At 41.3% G+C, this 26,558-nt stretch overlaps 1 protein-coding gene across 3 annotated transcripts in view; it reads left to right on the plus strand.

Annotated features, from left to right (window-relative positions):
- RAB3B (RAB3B, member RAS oncogene family) overlaps positions 1–25,965 on the plus strand; it is a 50,144-nt gene extending 24,179 nt beyond the window's left edge. For all 3 annotated transcript variants that reach the window (XM_071750145.1, XM_071750146.1, XM_071750144.1), the window contains 3 exons: positions 15,693–15,811; positions 20,305–20,429; positions 23,818–25,965. In XM_071750145.1, the coding sequence (XP_071606246.1) occupies positions 15,693–15,811; positions 20,305–20,429; positions 23,818–24,005 (432 nt within the window). In that variant the 3' untranslated portion in view covers positions 24,006–25,965. The remainder of the gene's footprint in view (positions 1–15,692; positions 15,812–20,304; positions 20,430–23,817) is intronic.
- The last annotated feature ends 593 nt before the right edge of the window (positions 25,966–26,558 follow it).

Below are 26,558 nucleotides of genomic sequence, written 5' to 3' on the forward strand. Positions count from 1 at the left end.
TTCTCCCCCTCTCCCCCTCTCCCCCTCTCCCCCTCTCCCCCCTTTTTCCCCTTTTCTCCCTTTTTTCCCTTTTCTCCCTTTTCTCCCTTTTCTCCCTTTTCTCCCTTTTCTCCCTTTTCTCCCTTTTCTCCCTTTTCTCCCTTTTCTCCTTTTCTCCTTTTCTCCCTTTTCTCCCTTTTCTCCCTTTTCTCCCTTTTCTCCCTTTTCTCCCTTTTCTCCCTTTTCTCCCTTTTCTCCCTTTTTTCCCTTTTCTCCCTTTTCTCCCTTTTCTCCCTTTTCTCCCTTTTCTCCCTTTTCTCCCTTTTCTCCCTTTTCTCCCTCCTTTTCTCCCTTTTCTCCCTTTTCTCCCTTTTCTCCCTTTTCTCCCTTTTCTCCCTTTTCTCCCTTTTCTCCCTTTTCTCCCTTTTCTCCTTTTCTCCCTTTTCTCCCTTTTCTCCCTTTTCTCCCTTTTCTCCCTTTTCTCCCTTTTTTCCCTTTTCTCCCTTTTTTCCCTTTTCTCCCTTTTCTCCCTTTTCTCCCTTTTCTCCCTTTTCTCCCTTTTCTCCTTTTCTCCTTTTCTCCCTTTTCTCCCTTTTCTCCCTTTTCTCCCTTTTCTCCCTTTTCTCCCTTTTCTCCCTTTTCTCCCTTTTCTCCCTTTTCTCCCTTTTCTCCCTTTTCTCCCTTTTTTCCCCTCTTTCCTTCCCCTCATCTTTTTTCCTGAAAAGTGAATCCCTGTCTTACTTTAGGAATTACACAAAGTAGCCCTGAGGCTGCCTTTATCATACCTGTATGTATTAGATACCTATCTCTCATATACTCCAAATTCAGGTCTCTCTCCAAGGTTAGTTTGGGATACCAGTTTGTCCAGGGCACTGGAAGTGTCCAGAAGGAATCAGTGGAGGCAGGAAGGTGATTTTGTAATGCTGGGAGGAAAAGACTTCCTAGCAAAAGGTCAGTGAAGAGAGAAGGGTTCTGGCAAAGACTCAGCAGAACCCCTAGAAGGTCCTGGTAGATATGCCCTTGTCTTTTTTTTGCTTTAATACTGCATGGCATTCTTTCTCTTCTTGTTTCCTGAGCTGCCTCTCTAGAAGATTTTTGTCACTGTTCAGCAAGTGAATAAATGGCAGATCAACAGCTAATTTCATCTGAGATTAAATAAACCCAGAAAACTCCATCTGCTGTGGCAGCACAAAGCATACCTGAGAGCAAAATCTGGTTCTGATGTTACTTTGGAAAACTACATCCCAAAATTATTTAATTTCCAAATCATGGAAACTAATTCATTAATTATGAATAACGAGCTGGTGACTCCTGTGAACAAAGAAGTTCTGATAAATCCTCTGCTGGTTACTGCAGCTTCCCACAGAAAAGGATGAATGAGTTTACAGGGGAGAAAGTACAGCTCTGTGTTGCCTTTAAAATATTCAGTTTTGTGTTGAAAACATGAAGCTGGAGGGAACAATGGTACCATGGTAACTTGTGATCTTTTTATTCTTTCTTACAAGATTGTAAAACTGTTTACCATGGCAATATCAAGTTAATATAGCACTTTTTTTCTGAATTTCTTGTTTCCCCTTTTATTATAACAGTGTATTGGAAAACTCCCTCATGCTATGTACTGCTATTGAAGCTTTGTGATGCCTTCAGTAAAAAAAAAAAAAAATGCCAATTATGAGCATTTTCATTAGTGTGCCTTGTTGATTTTTCCTCCACTTGTTAATTTTCTTTTGTTTTAACAATCCTGTGAGCACCTTAGAATTCTGACCTAAGCACAGTCTAATTGAGACATAATGTGAAGCCTGTAATTGAGTTTCTGTTTTCATTAGATAATTTCAATAACTGTATCTCCATCATTTGCTCCTGAAATCTGAGAATGGCTTCTCAATAACCACAGGGATGTAGAGGTGTTGACAACTCTGCTTCTCCAGAGTGTGTTTATAATTCTTAATGCTGTCTGGGTGCTGATCTGCATTACCAGGCTATGAAATGGTTCATCATTCAGCTGACATGCTGAAAAAAAACCTCCTGAGCTGAAAACAAGAAGGATGTTGCTGCATGCTATGAGCATATATCACAATGCATCAAATCCTGACCTGAGTGAGTCTCTTGGTTGCAAACCAAGCATGAACAAAATGCATCTTTGACTTTGAAGGCTGTAAGCTTTACCAGATTTCCACAAACCACCAGCAAAGGAAATAAAAAACAAAGAAAATAACTGATTGAAATGTTTTCCACCTCCACTGAAAAGTTAGTGAAGTGGGCACAGGTGCTAGAACCAGTGAGATCAACAGCAATTCTTTTGTCTGGTTGACTGTGACACAAGTAAGATCTTTAGTTATCTTTATTTTCTAATGTTCCTTGGGAAATGCAGGAGCAGAGAGATATTCCAGCTAGAAGGAGAGATTGCCTGCAGACCTGGTCATGCTGATCTCTGGCACAGCTGAAGGAGCCTGGCCTCTGCCCAAGGAAACCCCTTCTTTTGCCTTTGCTGAAACAAAACAATTCTTGTACCACCCTGGGATGATCACTGCTACTTGGTTCATCCAAGCACAGCTCACCCTTCTGATGTTTTTTAATAAGCCAGCCCTCCAATTGTAATTTTATTTTTTTTTTTTCTGTTCTTTTGGCCCCTTTCAGCTTGTCCCTTTTTCCTCCACCACCATGTGCCATGAGTTGTCTCCTTCCTGGTAGTGCAGTCTCTGCAGCAGATCCTGTTCCCTCTGGAAAAGCCCCAGTGTATTTCTAGTATGACCCCTCCCATTCTCTTTCACAGAGATAAACCTTTGTGTTTTCCAGATGCACCTTTAATACCTATTGGTTTTCTTCTCTCTGCATGAAAATACAGCCTCTTCCATTTTCCAAGTGGTAGAGCAATGGGCATAGCACTGAAACAGGTGTGGGGGAGAGGTGGTTCCTGCAGTTCTGCTCAAGAAGCTGTTTTGAAAGATCATGCCTGGAGATTATTTATGTTTTTATCCTATTTCACAAGCTAGACTATAACTGCTCTGTTCAGTAATTAAAAGGAAGTAGATGTGGCACAATGTTGCCTGTTCTAAGAGATTTTATATTTATATGTTGATGTAATTGTCCTAATGAATGCAGGGCTGATTTGGTATGAAATCATTAGAGAGGTGTAAGGACACTGAGATTAGAGCAGTGTATATTCTTTACAATCTAATACTTACTTTCTGACTCCAGGGAGGGTCCATGCTGTGGCTGCAGCTTTGCAGCACATGTATTTATGTACCACTTGAGGAAGGTGATTAGGAAATTTTGGGTCACTAAACATGAGAAGGATGGCACAAAGTACTGCTAAAAAAAAAAAGCTGTGGCAAAGACTCTATTGTGGGTTAAATTTTAGGATTCCCTTCCCTCACTGTTGGCAGGAGATGAGAGTTGATGAGAGTTTCTGCCAGAAAGGGATGGTTAAGGCTGCCTGAGTTTTATGGGAGCTCTCAGTTTGTAGGACAGGATTCCCTTGTCCTCACACTTTGCTTTGTCACTGTGCAGTGACTGCTGGGAGGACAGGGATTAAGTCTTCTGCTTTCACTCCAGGCTTTATATAAAAGACCTAAGAAAAGATGACACCTCAGCAAGGAGATCTGGATATTATTGTGGCCTTTGTAATTTTACAGCTGACTCAGGAGATGAAGAAAATCTGTGGTCAAAGGAAATGATTTTCCCTTTGGTACATTGCATGGAGAAAGACCTGGGTGCCATCTGAGGAAGGCAGCTCTTTTTTTTACTTTCAGTTCTTGGTATTAATTTTATTAGTCATTTAAATTGGGATACATTTTGTACTCTGGACTCTCTTCTGAGAATGGTGATTGTGGTGTGAGTATACCAGTGAAATGGAAACTAATTATCTGTTTCCTGCAAGACCAGAAATGATGCTGTTCTGCAGAAAGGTCAGATACTGTCACTGCCTGAATCTTGGTATAAAGAATTAGGGTAAGGTCCCTAAAAGCCAACATCAAAGCTTCCTCTGCTGCTCTAGAGCTTCCAAAATTGTGTTGAATTCCCATTCTTTGACATCAGAGCAACGCAAAATAGTGACAAGCAGGAAGTGTGGTTCATTTAAATGTAGATTCATCTTTTGAAGCAGTTATGCTTTTGCTGAAGTCATGTCCCTTTGGTTTAAAAATATCTTTAGCTCACTGGAAGATCCAGTTCTGTTTACCTATACCTTATGCTTTGCCCCAAAGTTTGGTTTTGCCAAACCCTTTCTGTCAATGGGAGTGATTTGGCCTGGACTGGGACCAAGAACAAGTCCTAAGAGCCTTCTTTTTGTCTCTGACACTGTAAATAACTTGTATTCCTCAAAGCATCAACATGTTGCACCTTTTGCAGTCAAATCCATGAAAGCAAAAGAGCTCAACCTGCCCGGAGCTCAGTCCTTGCCAAGGCAGCTGGTTTCATTTGATGGATGGGTCAGTGTGTGCTTTCCCCAATGTAACCTGACAAATTCATTCCCAAGTTGGGATGTATTTTCTATAAGTGGAATCATAATGGAGTGTAGAATTGCCCTTTGCTGAACTGAGCCTGTGGGCTGGAGGTTCTGTTGGCACTTTTCTGCTGGTGTGATTTAGGGAGCAGCATAATCCTTATCCATGAATTTGTGCTTCTCTTGTGCCTGATACTGTGATTGCTTCAATTACAGATCTGTTGATAGACCTTCACTTGCTTAGTGTGATGCTGTGCAATTTGTGTATTTGATAAGCTACATTAACATGAAATTGATAGAACATAATGAAGAACGATGCCTCCTTATTTCTGTTGATCTGTCAAGCATCACATGCATTTAGTGTTCTGTACAAATAGGATCTCTTGCTATCCCTGTTGAACACAGGATTTGAATTTGCTTTAAATAAGATGGTCTGAAGTGTCATTACCAGCTCTTCTTCCAGCATTCTTTCCTTGGGCTGAGGTCTGCTATATGCTTTGAGAAACAAATCATAGAATCATAGAATTGGCTGGGTTGGAAGGGACCTCAGAGATCATCAAGTCCAACCCTTGATCCACTCCCGCTGCAGTTCCCAGCCCATGGCACTGAGTGCCACATCCAGGCTCTTTTTAAATATCTCCAGGGATGGAGAATCCACCCCTTCCCTGGGCAGCCCATTCCAATGTCTGATCACCCTCTCAGTAAAGAAATTCTTTCTAATGTCCAACCTAAACCTCCCCTGGCACAACTTGAGACCTCTTGTGCCCTCTTGTCTTGCTGAGAGTTGCCTGGGAAAAGAGCCCAACCCCCACCTGGCTCCAACCTCCTTTCAGGGAGCTGTAGAGAGTGATGAGGTCTCCCCTGAGCCTCCTCTTCTCCAGGCTGAACACCCCCAGCTCCCTCAGCCTCTCCTCATAGGATCTGTGCTCGAGTCTCTTCACCAGCCCAGTTGCCTCCTTTGGACCTGCTCCAGCACCTCAATCTCCTTCCTGAGCTGAGGGGCCCAGAACTGGACACAGGACTCAAGCTGTGGCCTCACCAGGGCTGAGCACAGGGGCAGAATCCCTTCCCTGGACCTGCTGGCCACGCTGTTCCTGATCCAGCCCAGGATGCCATTGGCCTTCTTGGCTACCTGGGCACCCTGCTGGCTCATGTTCAGCTTCCTGTCAATCCAGACTGCCAGGTCCCTCTCTGTCCCATGCAAAAAGCTTTATCTATTCCTCTTACCTAGAACCTTAGTTTCATGGGAGAGGGTTCAGGGCTTCTGCCTATGCAGAATTCTTCACTGAGGTCACTGGGTGCAAGCAGGGCCTTACATTTCTTCAGGGCTTATTTTACATCCAAGTTCAATCTCCAAATGGCATCTCCATAAATTTGAGCTGAACTGAGTGGTCCTGCTAAAAAGAAGAACCAGGAGGCATCCAGCAACATAGCTGTTCTCCATCAGAAGAGCAGGATGGCACCATTTAGGACACTGGTAGTTGCTGTAGCAGAGTCTTCTCTGCCCCAGAGATCTGACCACAGTGGAAGTAGTTTTGTTGCCTTCAGCAGAAGTTTGCTCAAATCCTCTAAAAAATGTAAAAGATGCTGCTGTGCCAAACCTTTTCCTTCTTTGTCCCTTACCACTTGTCTACATGTGTACATATTACAAGTTGGTTTTGAAATGGTCTGTTGCTTTTATGCCTCATATTGCTAAATAAATCATTGGGAATATGGTTGAGCTCTCCACCAGTATTTTTCTTGTCAATATTAATTCTTTATTGGTTGAGTTCAACTGTATGAGATTCACACTGCTGTGAACATCCATTAGTGCTTGTTTTCCAGCCAGTTACACTCAGAGGCAATGTAAGGTGGGCCAGGCAGCATCTGAAAAACCTCATGTTGGGCTGGGATTTCTCACTGAAATACTGGCATGGTATTCCCATTACTATCAGAGTTGATAGTGAAGATGCAGAAGATGCAGTGATTGATTGGCCCAGCTGTAGTTAAAGATTTTTTTTTCCCCTTTGTTTTGGGTTTTTGTCTTTTTTTTTTTTTTCTTCTTTCACTTTGTATAGGGCTTCCTTTCCTCTGTTTACTGGGCTCCTTGGCAAATCCATTTGTCCTTGGAAAAAAAAACCCAAAAGACTGGAGGAATGGATTTTGTCTTGGTTTGGTACTAACCAAACCAGCTCAGGTTTGGTTAGTGAGCTCAGGTGCAGTATCTTTAATTCAGAAGAAATGCAAAAGCCAGGTTGGATGGGGCTTGGAGCAACCTGGTCTAGTGGGAGGTGTTCCTACCCATGGTCTTTGTCCCTTCCAACCCCAACCATTCTATCATTCTGGGATTTCTGTCAAGACAAGCTGCTAAAAGTCAGTTTTCTAAACAGCTGATGGAGGGAGTAACTGAGACATCTCAAGCAGGTGATGATGGTAGGGAAAATCTGACTGTAGCCCAGTTTGATCTTACAGGAGGGAGGAGAAGCAGTTCCCAAAGGACCCCACAGCTGCTTGCTGAGCTGTCTCAGGAGTGCAGTAGAGGTATCTGCAGCTGCTACACAATGGAATTTCTAGTTTAACATCTGGAATGTGTGGTTATAATAAAAAAAAAAACATTGCAGTGAATGGTAGCAGATTATTTTCTTTGTCTTGTGCTATTACAGAGCATCACCATACCTGTACTCTCATGGCAGCCAAAGAACTTGAATTCCAAGCCTCTGCTTTCAGATGCTTATGGCTACTCCAAAATAGCTGTCCTTTAGCTGAAAGTTTTCCTTTCTATTCTCAGCAGAGATGTGGGTTTACTTGGAAAGTTTCAATTTCCATCTGATTGTTGTTTCACATCTTTGTGAATTTAAACAAACCCCCTTCATGTCATCAGTGAAGAACTGTACTGGATTTATTTATTGCATTCCTTTTCAAAGTATGTGCACATTTCTCTCAAATATATATTTGGAAAACATATTTCAAACTCCACTGAAGTGAGATACATACCTTTTTCTGTTCTTTTTTTATTTACCTTCTGAAGCACGAGCTTCAGATTTCTCTTGGGTTTTTGTTGTCTTTCAGCTCTGACTCTACCTTCTTGAATGTGAGAACTTCAGATGTCTTTGTATTTTGTTTAATGCTTACCTAAATTCAGCAGTGGGGCTTTTTTTCCTAATTTGGGAATTTTTTCCAAATTGCAAGTTGCCTGATCAAGTCTTTGTTTCCACCAAATCTTGAAAAATTAAGCGTTAGGGTTCTAAAGACCTTAAGAGATTATTTATTTTTTTAGTTATTGGTGTGTGGTTCTAAATATAAATTGTTTGGTTATTTCCTTTTTTGTCTTGATGCTGCCCTTCAATTTAAAGCAAATGTTCTTGCCTCCTGGTTATAATTTGATTTAGTATTTGAATCTTAGAAATACCATAAAATCTCCCCAGAATTTCTCAACACTTTGTCTTAGAATTGACATAATATCTCCAGGGGGGTTTTGTGGGGCAGGAGGCCCAGATTTATCCCTGGTCCACTCCTAAAGAAGCTGAAATCTTCGTTTGATAAGAACAAGCTTTAGAAGTGATGCTTGTGGCAGAGTACTGACTTTTATCACAGTTAGGGCTTTTTAACAGACCTTCCAGACACAAAATCGTTGAGCTTCATAACAGCTTTGTTTGTAAATCTTTGCTTTGCAGATGAGTGAGCTGAAGGTGTGGGCAGGAGGGGTTCAGCCTGGCCCGGGCTGGGGACCGGGGGGATGCTGGCAGAGCCTGCCCCGAGCATCCCCTCTGCCTGCCTGGCTCTCTTGCTGGTTACCATGACATTTGATCACCTAGAAATAGGCTCCAGGAAGTCTGGGTCTTGCTCTGCTGCTCTCGGAGCTGGGATTTGCTCTGTTTTGCTTTGCCAGCGTTGGAGGGGGAGGGAGGGAGGTTGACAGCACTATTAAGCCAATTCCCTTCACCTCTCCTTGTTCCTTTCCAGACCAAAGAACCAAGCTACAGCATTTGGACAGCTTTGTGTGTACCTCAGACCATTCAACCTCCTCCTGACAGGTTTTGCACTTGTTCTCTTGGCAGTTGATTCACAATATATTGAGATTTTCCTTTCTGCTGTGCATCTCTGTGGGTCAGCAGAACCTATGAGGACCCACAAGGTGGTAGCTGGACCCAAGCTCATCCATCCACAGGACCACTTAGGATTTCAGTGCTTGCTCACTCACAGTGGTGCAGTGCTGCTTCTGAAGTACTCTGGCTGTGATTAATTTATTTGCTTCTCAACCACCCTGGCTAGTTAATAATGCTTACAGTGGCTAACGTTGCTCAGACATCTCTGCATCGCACAGCTGTTCTCTCAGGGGTTCAATAACAGAATTAAAGAATGTATCTGGGACAATTAAAAACATCTGGCAAAACTGGCAAAATATCCTTATATTTTTAGTGCCTAAAATGCTTTGTATTCTAGGATCTCAGCTTCCTAAAATGTTCTTAATTTTTTTTTTTATTGTAACAGCGATGGTTTTATCACTTGCCCACAGTGAAGGGGCTTCCAAATGCATCACATCTCTTGAACTTTGTTTGCTGTTTATTTGCAGCTGGAGAAGTGGAACTTAGAAGTTGGTAAATGGATGCCACATATTTCTGTTACTGCTGTTTCTTTATTTTTTTTATACAGGTAACTGGATCAGGAAGAATCAAAAAATATCAGACTGATCTTTGTATTAATTAATGGAAAATAAGACTCCTCAGTTCTGTAAGATTTAAGAAATGTACACAACAAGCAATCCTTGTGTGTACCTCTTCATGTGATTTCTCTTTTGCAGCCACTGTCTTCTACTCTATCAGAAAAACTCAAAACCTACAAAAAGATGAGAAGAGGAGCTGGTGATCATAAGCAACCAGCCCTATTTCAGTTCCCTGTCAGGAAGGGTAACTGCTGCTAATCTTCACTGTAATCTCAAGGCACCTGGGAAAATGGAAATAATTTTTTTAACATCATAGTAGCTGATGAGTAGGGCTGTTAATCACAGCACTTTAGCCTAAGTCCAGTTGGAAATGACACTCAGGAGAGCAAATGCATCCTCTTGCATTGTCAGTGATTCACTTTTTGTCTTAAATGTGTTAATGGTCAATGAGTCCAGCCTTCACTAACTTTTCCTCCTTGTCCATCAGCTTAGTTTACAAAAGTAATTTAAATAAAGTCCAGTGCCTCTCCTAAAGGGACACTCAGCCACCAAGTTATGGGGTACAACTTCAAAAGTGTTGTGTGTGTTGGGAAAGACTGAGGCCTCTGATGCCTGAAGGGACCCTGGTGAGCCCTTCTGGGCTGTGTAGGTGTTGAAAGTCTCTTTTTGTAAAAGTTCTGGCTCTATGGTGGCAGCAATTAGTGTGGCAATGTTAAAGAAAACAGGGTGGTAGGAACTTCTGTGCAGAGTAAGCATGGGAAACATGAAGCTTCTGCAGCTGGTTGTAGTGAAATCATCCAAGGTGTCTGGTTTTACTACCTCTGAAGAGCTGAGGTTATTAAGATAACTGTAACCATCAAAGAAGATGGGGGTTGTATTGTGTTTGTTCAGTGTTTTTTTGTTCACGACAGTTCAGTTTTGCTGCATATTGTTAATATTGCTCAAGAGAAACTGGCTCTCAAGGTATCTGAATGTGTCTGAGTAGCTTCCAGTGACTCTTGGCCAATGGCAGCACTCAGTAACAAGAGAGGAAAAAATGTGCTTAATGTGATCTGTTGAACTGGAGCATTTTAATCAGAGCTGAAGGAACCAGGTGTTATTTTTCTCCCGGCAGCAATTGAAACTTCACAGGTTTTTTCATGTCATCAAGTCTTTTCCATGTCTTAACAAGTGACTCATCTTGCCTGTTTGTTCCTATTTCTGGCTGCCAGCAGGAGAACAGTAAGCTCAATGTTAGCATTCTCTTATTAATGGCATATACTACCCTGCCCAAGGTCACTCTCTTCACTCATCCTTGTTCTCGGTGAGTTGTTTTTTTCCCCTCTCTTCCACTTCCTTCAGAGTGGCTTTTGTTTACCCGATTCTTGGTAGCTTCCACTCAAAATTCTACTTTTGCAAAGGGAATGTGTGTGTTTGTTAATGTGGCATCCAGGAGCTCTGACTGCAGAGCCCTTCTGCTCTGGGCAGACACGTGGCCAAGGAATGCTCAGATATGAGAGTGGTGGAACTGAAGGTACCACTCTCCTTGCAGCAGGCATCAATAATAATATATTGACCAAAACAGCTCAAATTACTGGAAGATGGGTGAGAAATTGAACATTTCCCATTGCAACAGGCCAGAAAGACCGTTTGCTTCCCCAGCTTTTTGCTCCTAGGTCCAGCAAGGAGGGCAGAGCCAGGGCTGTGCTTATAGCTGCCTGGAGATGGGAAGAGAGCAGGGAGGGGACAGAGGTGATGGATGGCAGAATGGCACTCTCACTGTTCAGGACAGACACCAGCACAGCACCATGCAAGTGAGAATGTTTCCTTATCTGTAGAGAAAGGAAAATAAACAGGTGTTGGGTGGAAGGGGATTGAGTATTACTGAGACCCAGATTGGTCTCCAGCAGGACAAACAGCCCTCTGCCTTCAGGATGTGCCTTTATTTCTCATTTGTTCAGGTTATCTGTCTGGTAGAGAAGAGGAGCTGAGGTGGCCAGTCTTGCTGAGAGCCAAGTTGTGTTTGCAGGGAGTCAGATGTTTCCTGAAACCTTGATGTCTCACAGCCTGCTGCCCCAAAAACCATGGGCCTGTGGAGAGGATTATCCTGCCTCCAAGGCTTGACCAAACTCCAAACAAGGTGCAAAAAAAGCCATAGCAGAGGTGTCACCATGTAATGCTAAAAAAGCAGGGAAGTAGAGGTCTCTCCTTCAGCACAAGCTGATGAAGCCTCAAAACTGTGGTCAGTGCTGGTTATTTGGGTTGATGTAGGATCTGTTCTGGCTCTGAGCAGCCTAAGTCAGGGTGGTGCTAAGTACAGACATCTCCTGATTGCTGCCAACCAGATGGACAGCAGGCAACTCTTATTCTGACATCTCCTTGTTCTTAAGAAACAAAGCAAAACACCAACAAAAACCCCACCAACACAATCCTTAAAAAACCCCAAGGGGTTTATTTCTTTAGAAGCTGTTTGTCACACACACTGCTGAGGGGTTTAAACTTGGTGCAGAGGAGAAGTTTTGTGACTTTTTATTTAGAACAAAGTGCTGGAAATCTTCACCAGAAGAATGATGGTTCAAAATCAGGGATTCAGATTTTTCAGATCTGCAGCAAAGAGCATCTGTCATGGTTTCAGACTTCAACTATGTCTCCTATGTAAGTACCTTACTTGTTTCTCTCAGCAGAAACAGGAAATTTCAGAAAAACTGGTTGTGCTTCTGCTGTGAATGTTTAGGTGACGGATCCTGTGAGTAGAGGGCATCTTCATATAATGCAAATGCATTTAGGTCTTTTTCTCCTCTGATAAACACTGAATTTTGATTGCTTATTAATGTAAAACCTTCAAATTTTTCTTTCAGCCTAGCAGCTGGTTGTTTTTTTATTATTATGTTTGTATCAAGCACAGGCACATATGTGAGCTATAAAAGAACAGAGTTGTTAGCACATTAGTGTAAATATATCTCATAGAGACCCTTCCATGCTTGGTTAGAACCAAGCTTTCTGATTCCTCATCAGGAACAGACAAGCAGCTTCTGGATGCTGAAGGCTCAGGTTGTTCTTCCTGGGCATTTGCTCTACTGTTAATTAGAGCTACATCAGTTTTCTGCTGGTCCCTGCCTGTGTCTCATCTACTTGTCTTTTAATGAGTTTGAGGTCTACCTGGAAATCTTGCTTGGGGAAAAAGAAAAAAGTAACTGCATCAGTTATTTTCTCCTTCATTAGATAAACATCTTGAACATAAAATTTAAAATGCCTGATTACTTAAGGTTTGTGGTGTTTTAAACTGATGTAAAGGCAATTGCTGTAAATGCTGAAGGAACTGAGCTCAGGGTTTGCAGTTTTCTTGTGTTGTTTTTTTTTTTTAAATTATTTTATTTATTTTTGTTGAACTATCTGGGGAGGAGGGGGGCTCACTGAAGCTAGCATAAAATATTGTGTGAGTCAAGAAAATTAAGCTAGTTTATGGCTGTCTAAGAAGCTGACATAACCTGAGGAAAAAATTAACTCCAGGGTAATATTACAAAGGTTCAAATGGATTTGGAGAAATGCAATTAACAGCCTTTGAGGGGAGATGACATACTTTATACCTACATGGTAAAAACAGAGCAAGGAATCCATCAGTGACTTGCACAGAGCTGAATCACATCTCACTGTTCCACATGGCTCCTGGGGCAAGGTTTTGTCCCATGATACATAGGATGCCTTTCCCCTCTACAGACCCCCTCTCAGCACCTGAGATGGCAGGCACTTAAGTATATCCTAATAAATATGCAAATTGCATGCCTAATGAGATAAGTGGATTTTTTTTTTGCAGGCTGGGACTGTGCAAATGCCTGTAGCCCTTTGGGGTTCTGTATTTCTTGCAGCCACATCCTTGACTCTTGCTAACCTATAAATCAGAGTTAACCCCAGCACAGGGAGCTTTCCAGGCAGAATATTGACATCAACAAACCACAAGTACTGAATTTCAGAACTTTAAAGCAATAGCACAGTTTGCCTTCAGCACAGGCAAACTCAGTGGGTTGAATCCAGCTCCTCATTCAGCTGAGACACTGAGATGGTGCCAGGGCAAGTTTTGGAAGCCCTCAGTCCCTTTGGGCTGCTTCTCAGGGCAGCCTGGATGGACATCCTTGCTCTGAGATATTGTCAGCTTTAATTTATTTCCAAAATATTCTGCAAATAGCTATAGAATCTGTCTTGCTGCTGCTTGCTGCCTGGTCACAGCCTCATGCCCTAAGCCAAAGTGTGTTAAATGCAGAGCAGGAAACAGAAGATGAGATTGGGAAGGTAGAAGAACCTGGGAACTGAGGTCTAAGACAATAATACCCCAAGTGTGAGAATGGGAGAAGTCTGACTCCCTAGGGATTTGTTTCTTGCTGTTGGTTGCAGGATTTGAGAAATTGCCAATACTGATTTAAGTCTTTCTCCTAATGAGGCATGAAGAAAACCTGTCCCCTGTGGATCCTTTAGTGTCAGGAAAAAGCATTGTACTTAACTTTTTTTCCCCTCTTCAGCTTTTTTTTTTTTTTTTTTTTTTTTTATATATATATATATATCTCCACCCCACCAACTATTTTTGACATTTGTAAGAACAGACCTTTGAGAGTGTTTCCCTATGGTCAGTTTTGATCTAAAGTCAGCAGAGTTATAATGAGCATTTACACATGGGCATGCACTTTATAAGCCTCATATACTCTAGGAAATCAGGCTAAAATAAAGCAACTCTCATATCTCCCTGGATAAACAGAGCAATACTGTGGCTGCTGAGACCTTCCCCACTTGAGGAAGTCAAGTCAGGATCTTGTTGGCATGGCTGGTTGGGCTGCCCAGCAGCTGAGTGAGGATGCAGGAGGTGAGCAGGAGGAGTGCTCTGCAATGGATCTGTCAGTGGCAGAAGGAAGGGTCACAGCTGGGCTTCCAGGTGTAGTCCAAGTTACTGTGATACTTTCTGGCAGGAGGGAGCAGGAGGATTATTTCTCAGCCAGTGTGCAATGCCTCGCTATGATGGGCCACCCTGTCTTGAAAAAAAAAAAATCCTTTCTTATTCCAGAGGATCGGAGGAGAAACAGCAAAATTGCTGCTGCATAATTTCTCCAATTTTTTTCATGGAAATTTGCTGTTACAGCCTCACTGTGGTGCAATGGGCAGAGCTGCTTAAGCAAGCTGCAGGGAGCTGATTTACAAACACTTTCTTCCTATGGAGAACCTCTGGTATTCTGGTGCAGAACAACAGGTGATGACTGATGTTTTCCCCTCTAGCAGACTGGCTACCCTGTGTCCTGGAGGGGGCAACACTGTCTCTTACATGCAGCAAAACCAAAATTGCATATGTGAGAGTGATGGACTGGGGGATTTTGAAGCTTAGGTAGTTTCCCACCCACTGTACCTTGTTCTGGGGTGTTGGTGATGTGCTGTGGCTGATCAGAAGCTGGCTCTGTACTCCTGCAAGGGTGCTCTACGTGGGTTTGTTTTTTACTCTTCCAACTAGCAGTATGATTGATAAGTCCTTTAGGGTCTTTTTCTCTAGAGAAGAGACTTCCATTACACATTTTGAGCCACTGGCTACAGTAAATGCTTTCTTAACTGTGAGTTTTGGAGGGCTAGAGGACCATTGATAACAGAACTGATAACCCACACACAGTCAGCACCTTACCCTAAACCTGTACTTCGAAGGCACAGCCTTTTACCTCCCTGCAGCAGTTTCACAGAGCTGCCTCTTGCCAAGAGATTAAATGTGTTTGTTCAAATGATAGATACCTCCTGAATGAGAGAGATGCACCTGCCTTCCCTCCTTGGTTCAGATGGCAGGCCCAGAGGGAATGAATTTGCTTCACAGCTGCTAATCTGATGGGGGAATATTCCTCAGTTTAAGAGCGTGGCACAGCAAATGTGAAGAATAAATGTTGTTGACGTCCAGCAGATGGTGGCTGACATGTTTTCCTGCTGTCACAAGTCGTTTGAAATTCTTCTGTTGTAAATGCCAGAGTTTCACCTTTGTGCTGACAGGCAAGAGGAATGAGAACTGCAGGTAGGAGTATTCTACAGCACTGCTTGGGTAAAGAAAATGAAGCTGAACCAACAGAGGAGGATTAGCAAATCTCAAATTAATGTGTGGACCTCAGACATTATGATTGGGGCACTCCACATTAAATTCACTTTGTAGAATAATTTTCATTGCATCGAGTCTTTAATTGTTGTCTCTAACCCGAGGTAAAGACTGAATCACATGCAGCATCTGTCTCATTTTCCTGACTGTCACACTAAATTGTAACATGTAAATGTCTTGCCTGGTACAGTCCTGGCCTGTTTTCCATTGCCCCTGCTTTGAAGTGTAAGCTTTCAGTGAACTCTGCTAACATTTTATTATTGCATTGAGGTTGGGGCAGAGAGTAGCAATTAAAGGGTTGACATATTTTGTTATTTTTTAATAGTACCTGTGTCAAAAGGCATTTAACAAATCATAGCTGATGTAAAAGCCCAATTAATGCTACAATGTAAGTAGAATTCATTTCAGTGGGAGCAAATGAGAATTTAAAAATATTTAATATCAAAAACTGGTTGCCTTATTTTAGGTGTGGGACCTAACTACAAGTCCTGTTTATTAGAATTCAGTTCATGAAGCCTAAATATTCCTTTTTTTTTTTCCAGGATACAGCTGGACAAGAAAGATACAGGACCATCACTACAGCTTATTACCGAGGAGCCATGGGCTTCATCCTCATGTATGATATCACCAGTGAAGACTCTTTCAATGCAGTGCAGGACTGGTATGAAATAAGTTATTATTGTTGTTGAGTTTGTTTGGGTTTTAGCCAAATGTCTCCTCAAAATTGCTGGTTGAGAATATTTGACATCGCACTCTTCACAGTGTTTTGCATCACCATGTTCTTTCCCCTTCATCGAAGCTTTGGGATAAATGCTTTGTGTTTAAAACAATGAAAATGTTGTAATTCAGATACAGCAGCTTTCTGTAGCAGTTGTTGCTTCTAAAAGGCCTCATTTATTGTAAAGAAATTCATCCTTTAATATGTTATTTGGGCTTACAGCTTTTCTGGCTATGCTGCTAAAACAATCCAATTTAACAGTGGCTCGTTAGGTCACATCTCATTTAAAATCTGAAAGGGAGAAATGTTTCTAAGCTGCCTTAAAAAGTGATTTGTTGGGTTTTTTTTTTAAACATACTTATATAGACACAGGTTGAACCTGAAGCTTTATATTAGAGGTGGTCTCACCTCAGTACCATCAAAGGCATAATGGAAGAGTGTCAGAGTTGGGAAAGGTTGGGCTTTCTGCACTGGGCTTTGTGTCTTCCTGTGCCACAGGGGCTGTCTGTTTATCTTTGCTAAGAATCAGAAAGTTAGGGGTTGGAAGGGACCTTAAAAGATCATCTGGTCCAACCTCCCCTGTCAAAGCAGGGTCACCTAAGAGCACCTAACCAGCTAAAGGACAACCATCACTGTTTTTTTCACTCTGTATGTCAGGAATCTTTTCGACCATCACTTTTAAGATTCTGAGCCCAAATAATGTAGTGGGGCAGATCAAAATCAGCCTGTGGTAGCCCATTTCCTTCTGTCTCCAGCTTGCTCACAGGAGAGCTGGGGACTGTAGCAAAGACAGCATCACTGTGCCAGCAGAGTCCTCTAGTGGCAATGCAACTAGGAGATGATTTTGTGGTGGTTTTTTGGGTTTTTTTTTCCATATTGCCATAGGATTTCTTCTTTGGGTGATCTGTTTGATGGCACCCTTCTTATGGGTGAATGTCCTAAAGATTTTAGTTTGCTTTCTCCTGAATGAGGAGGATCACAGCTGTACATCAGGTGTTTAGACAAGGTCTTGAGATACTATATGGATGTTCCTTCATTCATGTGAATCACCCTAATTAATAATTATCTTAAAGCAGCTGACAAAAAGCAAGATAAACAATTTATATGCTTTTGGGAATATCTAGGACATGACCTGTTCTCCTCTTCCTTCACTGGGAAAAGTACAGTGGAGAAGCCTTAAAAATTAAGCCTCAGTGATTTTTCCTTTCTGCAGTGTGGCAAGGGTACAGTCAGGTTGTTTTAGAAGGAAAAGCAAAAATGGGCAAGAGCCAAGAGGGATTTTACTTGATATTTGAAAATAACTAATTATTTTGTTTGAATAATAAAATGTCTTTCCTGTAGGGTGAGTGAAAGGGTTAAATGAAATTGCAGTTGATTCTAGGTTGTTGGTTTTTTTAGTAGGTAGCTTCAAGAGTTCTTATTTGATATTGGCTTGATAGGTTTCTATGTAGGTAAACCAGTGGTTTATGCCTCATTTGAAACTGTACTGAAGCTGTTATATCCTCATCATTTGATGCTGTAAAGTAAATAGACAATATTATGGAAACTCAGCTTTTGACAATCTAGACAATTTCATAGAAGGGATGAGAAAAATTGGTTAAGTTTAACTTAAATTTAAGCAACAGCTGGGTTCACAAATCATCTGCTTTATTTGTCTTCAAGGCTGCTCTCCAAATTAGGTTGTTGATACATCCATGTAACTGTGAATCCAAGACTACTTTTCTTCTAAGCATGAAGCATAAAAACCATGCTGTGTCATTAATTTGGGGAATTCAGCACAAATAAAGCACAGCATTTTCGTTGTGTCACCAAAATATATTTTTCCCAGTGTGTTTATTGGACTGCCCTGATAGTTGTTGAAACATCTCAATTGCCTTTTGATTTGTTTATTCACCTTTCTAAAAACTTCTGTAAATTTGCTGCCTTCCTTTTTGTATGGAGATCAGAGTTTCTTTTGAACGTTCTTCTTCATAACTTGGTTTTGTTTTTGTATTCCTTATAAGTGTGAATGTCAATGTTCTGCAAGAGAAGTTTTTCACTACCTTATACAAATTAAGGAGAAAGAGTTTCTTGTGGGAGATCCTTCACACTTTTTTTTTTCTTTTTTTTTTCTAAGTAAATCTGTTTAAATAATTAAGGTTTGGCACTGTTGTCCCCCATGACTGCCCAGAGGCTGAAACAAATCCAGAGAGAGGACTGGGAGTCAGAAGAGGAACCTGGGTTATGGGGGTTTTAAATTCAGACTTTTTCTCTTGGTATTGCTTATGGAGGGAGATTTCATCCTCCTGGCCTTTTGGTTGATTTCTGAGGTCACCCTCTTCTGTGCTGAGCCTTGACAAACCCCAAAGCTGTTCTTAAACTCATCACAGACTCATATTAGCTCTCACAGGGCTTGTACAGATGGAGGCACTCAAAAGACAAAGTAGAGGAGCCAAAATTGGGATTGGGGTGAGTGCCCTGCCAGGAGGACACTGAGTAAGAGGTCACTGCACAGAATTCTTTATTTACTTTTTCAGTGTTAGTCTGGGCTTGTGCAGTGGGCTTGGTTTGGGTTTATGTTTTCCAGTGCAATCCAGACAAGGATTTGAAGCAAGGCTGCTTCAAGGCAAGCTGTAGAGTGAAATGACCTTTTCCATAGGCATCTGTGGGAGTAACATGGCTGACTGCTTTCCATGGAAAAGGCAAGGAAGCAACTCACACTAATTAAAAATTATCATTAGTAGATCCAAGCCAGTGGCTGCTGCTAGTTCAAAAGAGGAGGAACTGTTAAGGGAGTTCAAGCAAACTGAAGTAAAAATATGAGGGGATTCCTGGCATTCCTGGGAAATGCCAGGTTTGTGGAACTGCAGTGTGCTTTATGGAGGAGTGGTGAGTATGGGCAAAGAGGGGGAAGGTGAGTTAGGAGCTGGAGGAGGGCTGGGGTGTATCACTTCTGGCAGAGCAGGCTAATTACCTTTGGGAAGGAGAGAGTCCTAAAAGATAGAGCTTAGTCTGGAAAAGAGGAGGCTGAGAGAGGGGATCTTTTCTATCACTCTCTTCAACCACCTCAAAGGAGGGAGACAGCTTCTTCTCCTTGGTGGTGTGTGACAGGACCAAAGGAAATGGGTGCAAGCTACAGCAGGGGAGGTTTAGGCTGGGTATTAGGAAACCTCATAATTAGGCAGAGTATTTTTTCCCTGAAAGGGTTGTCAGTCATTGGAACAGCCTGCCCAGGGCAGTGGTGGTGTCACCATCCATGGAGGGATTTAAATGGTGTGTGGAGCTGGTCCTTAGGGATGTGTTTTAGTGGTCAGCTTACAGTGTTGATCATTGGTTGGACTGGATGGTCTGAAAGGTCTCTTCCAACCAAAGACATTCTGTGGTATTCTTTGAGTTGGTAAAGATGAAAGGGGTTGGACCTGTCCTATGGATGAAAGTGAACACTACCACACTAATACTGCTCTGTGGTACCTCACCAGGCATGGTGGGAAAGGATAAACAGGAAAAAAAAATTAAAAATCAAATGGTTTTGTTGTAGGAAAAACTACAGATGCCAAACGTAAGGTCAGACTCCTAGGATCCTCTCCAGTTTCAGCACATGTGACACAAAGAGCTTTAGAGGGTTTAAGTTTATCCCAGTGCTCCTGCTGAAGCTCCCATACATTTGAGCCCTCTGTCATTGAAGTCAGCATTTGTCTGATGCTGTCTGTCCATCACTGCATCTGCTGCTTCCTGCCTTAGGTGTCACTTAATCCTGGTGGGTTCAAATATTAGCTCAGAGAGCCTTACCTTGATCCTGTATCTTCCTGATTTGGTAAATTTCTGTTGCTCTTTAGCAACTGTTTCCATGTTTCTATGCAATTTTCAGTCTCCACAAACCAGTTTTCCTCTCCAAGCAAAGCTGACTTCATGCTTCCATCTGTTTGAGTCTCAAAACACAGTTTCTTATGGTGTTGCATTCAGATGAGCATCTGAATGCTGCTCTGAATTCTTGCTGCATGTTTTACAAGAAGCTGTAAATCTATCATGAAGTGTGTATTTATTGCATGGCATTCTTTATAGGGACAATATCCTTAAGAGGTGTAACTGATTGTCACTCCTCTGACAGATTACAGCTGAAGGAGAATAAGCTTTAGAAGAATGTTTTTTTCCCCCTAGAGATCAAAAATTGTTCAAGTCAGCTTTTTGTCCGGATTTCATGATCTTTAAAACACTTGCAAAATCTTAAAAAGAAACCTTATTGTCACACAGAGTTAAGGAGCACTAAAATAATAGGGTGCCATAAATAACTTAGTCTGCATTCTTGCTTTATGTGTAATCTTGGCCATTTGTCTCTTAGCCAACATACAGCCTTGAGACATTGATGTCATTAATGGTACTTGTTCTCCTACTTAATATATTACTGTATTTTGCCCTGGCTGTTGGAAGGTAACAGTCTTTTTTTTCACCTGCTGTAGGGCCACTCAAATCAAGACATACTCCTGGGACAATGCACAAGTGATCCTGGTTGGAAACAAATGTGACATGGAGGATGAAAGAATTGTTCCTGTGGAGAAGGGAAAACATCTGGCAGATCAACTAGGTAGATGTAGAAGCTTTACTTTCTACTCATTTTCTTCTGCTTCTTTATACTCCTTCCCTTTTAATTTGTATGATAAGAAGCCCTCCCAGCAGTAACACTTTAATGTAATAATGGCATCACAACCAAGAAGTGTAATACAGTCTAGGTCTACGTTTTATTTGCTTAGTGCTGAATACTACCTGCTTGTAATGTTGCTGCACCTGTAAAGCTCATATTTAAGGATGTAATGAAGTTTTTTTCTAGAGAGAACAGCTTTTATTAGTTCAGTGGAAAGAAAAGAGAGAGAGTTTTCATAAACGAAATTCTGCCTCTGGTTCTCTAAGTACCACGTAGTCATTTTCAGAATGCAAACATTGATTTTTGTATAAGAATGTTTGTTTGCAACTATAGAATATAAAAATAAAACTCTACAGCTGAGTAAAATATATTTTAAATGTACCAGGCTTCTCTGTCCAGGTAGGGAAATGACATTGGTTTTGATATGATACAGAAAAACCAAAACAGTTCAATTGAGAGAAAGTTGGGATTGCAATGAACATTTTAGAATGAACAGACAAAAAAAAAGGCATCCTAATTTCCCATTTATTATTAATTTTTTGTTATAGCATATATGATCTTTTTAATATGGGATCAGGGCTTTGTGTTGAGATTTAACTATACTATTCTTATAAAGAATTCATAGTGGCAAGTAAATAATTTTAGAATTTAATACAGCTAACAATGGAGGCCCTTACAGTGGGTGTACTGTAAACATTTATTTAGCTTGTAAGAGTAGAGATTGTTACCAGACCCAAATGGGATCTCCATCAACCCCAATGTATAAAATCCTATGTTGTCTTCAGTTCTCTAAGCAGTAATTGGAGGGTGCATAAAAAATAGTTAAACTGGGGGTACTAGATTTAACAAGTATTTATTAGTTAGGGGTTTTGTTGGTTTTGTTTTGCTTTGGGTTTTTATGAAGGGATGGTGTAGAAAGCCTGATTATAGATTAATAAAAAGTATAGCTTTATGTGACTGTTCCAAGGGCTTAAGAGCAATCAAATTATTTTATCATGGGGAAAAAAAAAACAAAAAAAACCCATGTCTGCAAAGGCTTGCAGGTTTGGAACCTTCAGGTGTAAATTCTACATATGCTTAGCACAAAGGGATTCTATTCATGACTGGAGCCTTGAGGCACTGTTATCATAAACAAGTCATGAGTAAATATCAAACTAAACACTCTGATTTCCCATCATTACTACTATTGCATTGATATGTCTTTACATATAGGACTGTCAAAGCAAACAAAGGCAAGGTTAGTTTGCAAAATCAGTTACAGGCTCTTTTCTACACATCAGATTTCAATATGCTTTTGAAAACATGAATCAACTTAGTTACTGGCTTGCAGACTCTCAAAATCACAGTAAATGCATGTGTGCTCCCATATTTTGCAAGAATAATTACACTGATAGTAGTTAAAAAATTGTCCAGGTCAATGTAACAGCAAATGGAGAGTTTTACTGAACCTCCCACTCTTATTTATAGTATTTTTTCCCCCACCCCCATGATTTGTTTAAATACAAATTTGGCATCTAGAATCTGAATCCTTTACATCTGGGACACTTCAAAACACAAGCACTCACAGTTACCATAGCAACTGACTCCATCAGTAGGAAACTGTTCTGCTGGAGACCTCCTGACCTGTCCTTGTGTTTGTCCAGCTCACCCTGGAGAAATGTTCCCCAGTGCAGAGCCAAACAAAAGCTCACCATGCCTTTGCCAAGTGCTGTCCCAAGCCTCCTCTTCTGTAATCCTCCCAAAATACTAAATTCTTTTTTCAAAAGGGCTGAAAAAGGTATCTCTTCTTATCAATCACTTATTCCTTGTAGTAACTGTGCTAATGTTTACAGCATTATCTGAAATTACCTTGTGTGTTAGGTGGGAGGAATCTTGTTAATTGTCTGTCAGCTGCTTAAGCTGCTTACCTCATAGTGATTCACAGCAAGGTTCACCTTCAGTGTGTTTTATCTAAGTTTGTACTTGGGTGCAGTGACATTTACATCATTGAAACAATTACCTAATTAGGTTAAGAAACTGTTCTTGGAATAAATGTGAATTAAACCAAAACAGCTTCAGCTAAACGAAAAGCTAAACCAGTGCTAGACTGACAAATATCTAATTCCTGTTCTCTGATTTATTGTGCTTTTTGTATACATTTTTAATCATCATCAAAGACAGCAAGTGGGAGAGCAAGAAGTTTGCTGTGTACTCTGATGCAGTGCAACCATCCTTATTTAATGATGCAGACATCTCCACCATCACTTCACCCCTCAGCCCATGGTTTTTAAAAAGTGGTAGAAAGGGGCAGATATCTACTTGTTATCCTCTTCATCAGGGTGACTCAGGCTAACAGCACTGGCAGGGTAACCAGTTAAAACGACTTCTCTGTCCCTTCCTTTGTGGCAGAATCAAAGAAAACTGATGCAATGCAGAATATTCCCCAAATGAAGCACAACAGAGTGGAGCTTACTGCAAAATAAACCCTCTGTGGTGCTCGAGCTCTCACAGTATAATAACCTGGCAGAACAGAAGCAACACCCACTGCAAGTGATGGTTGGCCTTTGGGGCCCCTGGGGTTAGAAAGATAAAGAAATGCTTCACAATTCAGCACATTTCAGCTGGCTGAGGCTTATCTGTGAGGAGGATGGTTCATGTGAGGCCTGGGGTAACTCCAGCCTTGCTGCTGTTGTTTTCTTTTAACCAAAAAGGGTCAGCGAGTGTTTGGGAATCCATCCTTGCCACTGCAGGTAGGAGCTGGTGACTGGACACTGAAATTACCCTGTAGGAAGCACATGGCTTTATTGGTGATCCACCTTGTCAGGGTGGGGACGTGCTGTACAGGTATTAATCACCCAGAAGAGCTTTGTGTCTCATCAAAGAATGGGCAAAACAGGGCCAGAATCATGGAATATTTTGAGCACAAGTGCAGAAGTTGGTCAGCACAAGGAATGCAACCACAATCTTGCTTCTCTGCCTGGCCAGGCTGCAGTGGTGGTTCCTGGCTCTGCAGGGGTGCCCAGAGCCCAGGAATCCTGAACATGACAGAAGCAGCAGTCCAGGGGATCCTCAGTGATGAAAGGGAGGGATTTGACTCCCTTGTCCTGGGTTTATTCAGATCTGTTTCACCCACAGATGTGTTTTCCAGGGCAATGGGCAGTGATCTATTTATGCCTTTGACTCTTCTTGGTGCTGGATAAATTTTACAAGTATTTCAGCTCAGTATTCTAGGAGCCAAAACTGCCTAATATCTTGTTTTCTTGAGGTGAATTCTGAAAAAGCAATATTTTCACACCCATTATCTTCAGTTTCTATTGACTTCTTAATTATTTTTTTTTTTTTCCACTTACAGGTTTTGACTATTTTGAAGCTAGTGCCAAAGAAAACATCAACGTAAGGCAGGTGTTTGAGCGTCTTGTGGATATAATCTGTGAAAAGATGTCAGAGAGTATAGAATCAGACTCTTCCAGGGGCACTTCTGGAAGGAGCATGCGACTGACAGACAACCCACCCCCTTCCCAGCAGAACTGCTCGTGCTAGTGACCTTTCTTCCTGAGAAATGTCATTCTCTTTTCCTGGCTAAACTTTATCTTTTCGTTTGTGGTGGTGTTTTATCATGTAGTCCAAAGGCAGAAGTCTCAGTTGTAGGAAATTGGTATGTTTGTTTAATGTGCTGAAGTGTTAATATTATATATTTCCTCATCCAGTAATTTAAAAAAAAAAAAAAAAAAAAAATCCTACTAAATATTGTAAGTGCACCTAGTGTTAATGTGAATTACACTGAAGAAAAGCAATTATATAGTGTTGTAAATGTTATTTCCACAGAAAATGTTGCATTTTTAATTTTAAGTTCCACTACTGCAGAAAGGTTTTTTGGTGAAGAACATCAGGAAACACAAAAAAACCATCAGAAGGGACCAGGTCTAAAAGAAAATGGGGTAAAAAAAATCTCTTAAAATGCAAGAATGTGCTGGGGTTTTTTACTTTAAAAAAAAAAATAAATCATCTGTCCCCAGATAGGTTGAGTCACTGCTGTCCTCTAGACATGATCCTCAGCTTTGCTGTATGATGGAGCAGAGAGAGCAAAGAAATTCTGTCTGGCAGTTTGAGCAGAGAGCCAAGAGCACAGGAGGGAATCCAGACTGCCAGGTAGGAGAGGAGACTGCAGCCAAAATTTTGTTTCCCTCTGCTCTTGACTGATGCTGGATCAGGAGCCCTTCCAGGGGCTTCCCTTTCCCTCCAGTCTTCTCCAGTGTCACCAGGAAGGGCTGACAGGGTGCTGGGGGTGTTGTTGTTGTGCTCAGCTTCTTGTTGCTGTCCCTAATAATTAATTTCTAGAAGCCCAAGAGCTGCCTGTCCTGCAGCTTTCCCACTGTGTCCCTGCAGATTTACCCCTGCAGGCTTGGATCTGCTCTGGTCAGCTGCTTCTTGATGGGTTTGTTGCAGGATGATGGGAAGGAGGAGTTGGCTGCTGCTAGGTTGGAGGCCAAATCTGGCCTGTGAGTCTTGAAAGACAAAAATATCAGGAAGGATTGTTTCAGAAAGATAAAAATATCAGGAGCCAAAACGTGAGTGTTGGGAAGTATTAGTGCCAGTATCATTGGATTTTCATTCTGCATTGTATTGTTGATTTATTTTAATTTTGTGCTAGTGTGTGTGGGAATAGGATTTTTCTAGGTTCAGATTCAACTACAAAGCATAATTTAAAAAAAGGAAGATTGATAAGTAAAACATAACAGAAAATGACAAATGGCAAAAAGGTGTCCTGTTGGAGTTATTCTGTGGGCATCTTGTTGCATCATTCTTTGATGGGAGGAATGATTTTTAATACCTAACACGTAAAATATTCTTGTATTTCCAGCATCTCTAAAATTACAAAACCACATTTGTGTGCAGAACTCTGTGTGTGTGTTACCCACATGCAGAGCAAAAATATAAATATACAGAGCAATTCCTTGGGCCAGTCTGTGAAATTTGGTACCCCCTATGGCTCTGTTATGATCATGACTGCAAAGTGTGTCTGTAAATGTAAATTAGGTGGATACAGAGAGAAGTTTGCTGTCTGAAGGTGAAAAATCTGAAGTCTTTTATGGCTTTGTGTTCTCCTGACTGAGAGGAGACTTTCTGATGTCAGACACTGGAGTCAGGTACCTGCCCACTGGACTGTGTTGGATCATGGCACTAATCAATGCTTTTGTAATTTTGTTCTGCTGTGTCTCAAAGTGTAATAGTTCTAAGGAAAAAAAAAAAAAAAAAAAAGCACAGTATTCTGGAGAGAAATACAGCTACGTTGATGTAGTTTAAGCCCATTGTGCTAAAGGCTTGATCCCTTCTTTTGTTTGTGTGTTGCTTCCAGAAATCTCTGCTGTGACCTGTTTGGAGTGTGTGTGATCCAGTAGCAAAAGTGCAATTTGTGTGGCACTAGAAATGTGGTTGTTGTATCTCAGCCCCCTGAAAACACAAAATAAAAGTTGGTCACATGGTGTGGCCTGGCCAGAGAGCTTCTGTGTGCTCCATTACCTGTGTATTGGGCAATCATGTGGATGGATAAAGAAGGAATCTTCTAAATGCCTTTAAAATGCCTCAAACTGCACTGGTCTTTTTTGACAGGGTGATGATCCTCAGTCTGGAATCACTGGGCAGATTTAAGAGTGAAAGAGAAGGATTATTTGGCCAGTGAATGTATGGTGCAGCGCAGGTTTTAGGGCAATTTGTGGAATTAGCAAAAATAAATACAGGTTTCCACAGCAGGGAGCAATGATGTTGAGCTGTGCAGGTATAATGGAGCACCTCAGTGCAAATATTGATTTTTCAGCTCAGCAACTTTATGACAGAATTGATTCAGCAGAAATTAAATTTCAGTTTTTATTTTACTTCCAGAAAAAAAAAAAAAAAGCCCTTCCCCTTCTCTACCCAATATAGAATTGTGTTCCAGTCAAGTCAAGTGGGGTTTTTTTGGGTTGTTTTGGTTTTTGTGCTTCTTATTTTTAAAAGACAAATACAAGTACATTCCAGGCCCTTCAAGCTATAATGGGCAGAGTTGTTTTTTTACAGCACAAGCTTCAGGAAGCAGCTACATGGAACAACAAGTCC

The sequence above is a fragment of the Heliangelus exortis genome, chromosome 8 (assembly GCF_036169615.1).
Source record: "Heliangelus exortis chromosome 8, bHelExo1.hap1, whole genome shotgun sequence".
NCBI classification, from domain to species: Eukaryota; Metazoa; Chordata; class Aves; order Apodiformes; family Trochilidae; genus Heliangelus; species Heliangelus exortis.